Source organism: Lipotes vexillifer, unplaced genomic scaffold (genome assembly GCF_000442215.2).
Source record: "Lipotes vexillifer unplaced genomic scaffold, Lipotes_vexillifer_v1.1 scaffold792, whole genome shotgun sequence".
Lineage (NCBI taxonomy): Eukaryota > Metazoa > Chordata > Mammalia > Artiodactyla > Lipotidae > Lipotes > Lipotes vexillifer.
This window is the reverse complement of record NW_006795663.1, coordinates 2037918-2042217: the sequence shown is the minus strand read 5'-3', so window position 1 is coordinate 2042217 and position 4300 is coordinate 2037918. Positions and strand designations below refer to the sequence as shown.

At 53.1% G+C, this 4300-nt stretch overlaps 1 protein-coding gene across 12 annotated transcripts in view; it reads right to left on the bottom strand.

Moving 5' to 3' along the window:
• The window catches only part of TLE3 (TLE family member 3, transcriptional corepressor), a 45823-nt gene that overhangs the window by 22125 nt on the left and 19398 nt on the right, over nt 1–4300 (bottom strand). For 9 of the 12 annotated variants that reach the window (XM_007467859.1, XM_007467849.1, XM_007467850.1 and 6 more), the window contains exons 5-6: nt 3008–3070; nt 1346–1420 (exon numbers count right to left, since the gene is read on the bottom strand). In XM_007467859.1, the coding sequence (XP_007467921.1) occupies nt 1346–1420; nt 3008–3070 (138 nt within the window). Of the gene's footprint in view, nt 1–1315; nt 1421–3007; nt 3071–4300 lie in introns of all 12 variants that reach the window. The other 3 variants (XM_007467848.1, XM_007467857.1, XM_007467855.1) reach the window with 2 other exon arrangements.

Below are 4300 nucleotides of genomic sequence, written 5' to 3'. Positions count from 1 at the left end.
ATTCCTGGCCCAAAGAGATGAGCTGGTCTACCCCCTCCTGTAACAGATGCAGAAACTAAGGCCCGAGGAAGAGATGGGACTGCCTGAGGTCACATGGGGCAGAGGCTTAACTAGAACACAGGTCTCCAGGTTTCTGCCCCAGAATGAAGAGCCCAGAGTCATCACCATTCATCGCACCAAGCAGAACATTCTAGGCCTTCAGTTCCACCTTGAAATAATGACCGTACTTAAGAACAAGAGGAGGAATGAGGACCAAGCAGAGGGCTAGAGGGACCTCAGCCAACCAGTCCACTGCTTCCCAAGCCTGACTATCCTTCCGAATGATCCAGAAAACTTCAAAAACACAGATTTCCGGGTCCACCCCGAACCTATGGAAAAGAACTCTGGGGTGAGTGCCCTAGAATTTATTGCTCAGAAGCTCCGTTGGGGACCTGGACTCAGCCATCTGTGGATGGGAAGCAGTGATCTCACCCACCGTGTTCATTTTAGGGACCAAAGGTGGACAGGTGCATCCTGAGGCTAAGAGCCTTGCCCGAAGTCCCCTTAAAAAACCTGTTTCTCCTCAGATGCCTGTCTTAAATATCCTTTAGCAGCCTCATACCAAAGCAGCAAGCAGGAGAAAGATGCTGTGTGAATCCCAGAAATGCACTAAAGATGTGAGCCAGGTAGAAACACTAAAGGGGAGAGATCTGGCTTGCTCCTTTCACTGAGGGGCCGGACCAGAAGTGGGGGCCTCATGAAGCACTCTCTGCATTATCTTTTCCTGTTCCCGGGTGAGACGGGACTTCTAGAACATCAGGGAGACCTAGCCAGGGGCCCTGCCTGGACTTGACATGGGCCCATGATGAAGACTCCGCCAGGCAGCTCAGCGCATGGGACAGCAAGGCCCAGACCCAAATGCCACAGCACGTTTCACATCACAGTACAGCAGAGACAGTTCTGATCCCAGGTGGCCAAAGAAGGGTAGACCTTTGCCAGTGAGGGGACAGGCCCCTGGGGAGGTGGGAGAAATCAGGTTGGCCTCCAAGGTGATCCCAGAGTCCCCCCCCCCCCCACCCTCAATGTTGGAGACACCGAAAGCCGGGAAAGGATGGGGCTGATGAATTTCGAGGTGGATCGGGTAGTGTTGGGCACTGCTTTAACTTGGGGAGTGAGAGGCAACCAGGGAGCCACAGGGGGAGATCTCTAGGCGGGTCCAAGCCCATGAGATGCTGGGAGAGGCTGGAGCCCTGGGGCTGCCATTCTTTGAGGCCAGCTAAGGTCAGGGTCCATCTCTGGTTATGGTAAATGAGAGGAATAAAAGGGCTATACACACGGTGAGAGGCAGATTGGGGAGTCCACGTACCCCGATGATGGCGTTCAGCTCCGTCATGGTGACCTGCTTGGCTCGCTCCACCGCCTGCGCCACCTGCTGCTGGTGCTGGAGGAACCAGGTTTGTGTTAGAGGCGGCCGCCTTCCTCGACCAACCACGGAGGCACGGGGGTAGGGGACAGGTGGTGACACAGGAGGCAGAGGAGGTCCACTGACCAAAGCAGGACACAGGGAGGACGGGGGACCCTTTATACCCTTCTCAATGCGTGCCTATGACTTCTGTAATCCACACTTGCCAGAGTTTTAAGTTAAAATACAAAAGAGCCAAAATAGGGCTATTTGTCGACCATCTCCCTCCGCCGCACAGACAAAAAAACTTCCTTCCAGGCATCTGAGACAAAAAAACTTCCTTCCGGGCATAAAGCCCCAAACTAACATCCAGGCTGGATATTAGAAGATGCTACTGAATGATTATTCATTTTCTAAATGTGGTGACAATAGTGCAGTCACGTAGAAGGGTGTCCTGTTAGGAGAGGCAGCTGGAGCAGTGAGTGCTGTGAGTTGTCAGGATGTCTGCAACTCACACCCAAAGGGTTCAGAGGAAAAGTACGTGTATCTACAGATACTCAACCTGTATCTATCTCAATAGAAAACGAACAGCAACAAAAAAATGGCACAATGTTATAAGCTGGGAATTGGGTGATGTGTCGATGTAGGTTCATCAGTTACTCTGGTGTGGGATGTTGATGGTGGGGAAGGCTAGGGGACATCTCTGTACCTTCCACTCAGTTTTGCTGTGAATCTCAAACTATAAAAAATAGAGTCTGTTTAAAAAATCCTTTTTTCTTTTAGCGCATTCATTCCCTTCAGCCTCGAGGTGAAACGGCTTCATAGGCAGCTGTCTCCCCTAATGGGTTGCAAGCTCCTAGGACATCATCATAACCTGTTTTTACATGAATTCAATCATGTATGGGTCACTACTGTGACTCAGAGACCCAGGAATCCCGGAGGGAGCGAGGGTGGTCTAAGCCACTGACGGGGGCCTGGAGGGCAGGCCTGCCCCAGGCTGGAGTGAGCTCTGCTGGATGGAAAGGGGCCCCTCTCGGGCAGCCCACCCATCTGCCCTACACCACGGGGCCTCCTTGGAGATGCTTTTCTCCTACTGCCCACTGGTCCAGCCCTGCCTCAAGCGGGAGTCTCTTGCAAAAGTGTGCTTAGAAGATGATGTGACTGACTTGGTCATGCCTCTGATGAGGACACTCTGTCCCGGGGGCCGGGGTCCCCTTTGGGTAGTGGTTCTCCTTGCAGGGTCTGGCCCTCGGTGCTAACTGGCCAGGCTTCCTTGCTCTTAGATGTCTCCAGGTGTGGAAGCTGGGGCACGGGGAAGCAGAGGCTGGGAATGCGGGTTGGGATGGGGTAGGGCCGGGGGTGCGGGGGGAGGCACAGCGGTACCCACTGCCCACTGTTAGCCCCTCCACAGGCCAGGACCCTCCTCTCGGGGCTCAGGCAAGGGCAGAGAACAGGTTCCACTGAAGGAGCAAGTGGCCCCTCTGATGTGCCAGAGGGGCTTCTGTAAAGCCCCAGGCTGTCAACTTCAGTCCACGTGAACGGACAGGGGCTGGGGCTCCGGTGAGACCTAGGCAGCCACTGGGCTGCTCTGCAAGAAACGGAGGGCACAGTAAAAGAAGGGCTTACCTCTTGTGACAGGAAAGGCATGATCTGTGCTAAAATCGTGTTCAGTCTCTTCGCAATCTCTGTCTGCAAAGGAAAAGAGACCGCATGAGGCTCAGGCCAATAAATCAAGTCGCCAAAATGTCAGACGGTGGAAGGACAAGCTCCCCCGCAAACCGCAGACCCCCGACGGGCTCCATCCTTCCACCCTCGGTGGGCCTGCTGCCAGGAGGCCTCGCTAAATCCACAGCGTGAAGCAACCTCTTCCAAATCCCTCCAACCGGGCTGCCTACATTTCAGGGAGCTCCAATTTCCTATCAGAGGTGGTCTCTGTGTTTGGTTCAGAGTATCCAGTTCGCCTCCTCTGGATGGAAGCCCTAATCAAAACAACGCAAAACTAAACAAGAACCACCTCCACACCGCCCACTGCGGTGAAACCCATCGCAAACAGGAGTGAAATGCAGTGTGGTGAGAAGGAACTGCTATGCCGTGTGGCCCCAAGGGCAACAGTAAGTCAGGCTCTCAGGCTCCCAGACAAATCAGGTGGTGATGGAAGACGCCCGGCTGCATGTGCCAAAGTGTTCCCTGGGGCCAGCCTCACACCCCGGCGATACGTGTCTTAAAGGGTCTCCCTCGCCCTCCACTTTTCACTGCTGTCTCTCTCCCACCAGACCGATCCCTCACCCTTATATGTGCTGCCCAGCCTGAAATCCCACCGTTGACACTTCCTTGTGGGGGGGCATAAAGCACTGCCTTCTCTAACATGATGCTCGGGATGTAACTGATTGGATCCCTAGCCCTTCATCTAAGTTGACCACAGAAAGGCAGATCAATTCTCTGCCCCACCGCTAACCCTCCAGAAAAGATCACATTCAGAAAAATATCAACTGATTTTGCCACCCGTGTTCCATGTGAAACCATCTCAGATGAAGAATGGTTTAGAAAAAAAAAAGAAAAAGAAAAAAGAAAAGAACAGTGGGGCTAAATGGTTAACTGAATCCAGACAGGAAGGCCAAGGACCACTGACAGACAAGTCTCAGAATTGCTTCTCTTATCTCCTTCTGAATCCCAAGGCCACCAGGACTGAGGTCCCAGAGCTGGCTTCAAGGCTCTCATCAGCACATAGCCATCTTTCAGAGACAAAACCATGACAACAGCCTTTAAAAATCTGTGATTATCTGCATGTCAAATGACTCTGAATGAGAAATCCTTGTGCACTTAAAATACAAGCAATGTTGTCTGAAGGCTTACAAACAGACCCTGGCCCTCAGGAGAATTCCTGGGGCCAGCAACCCCTCCTCCCCCCAGCCCCCAGCC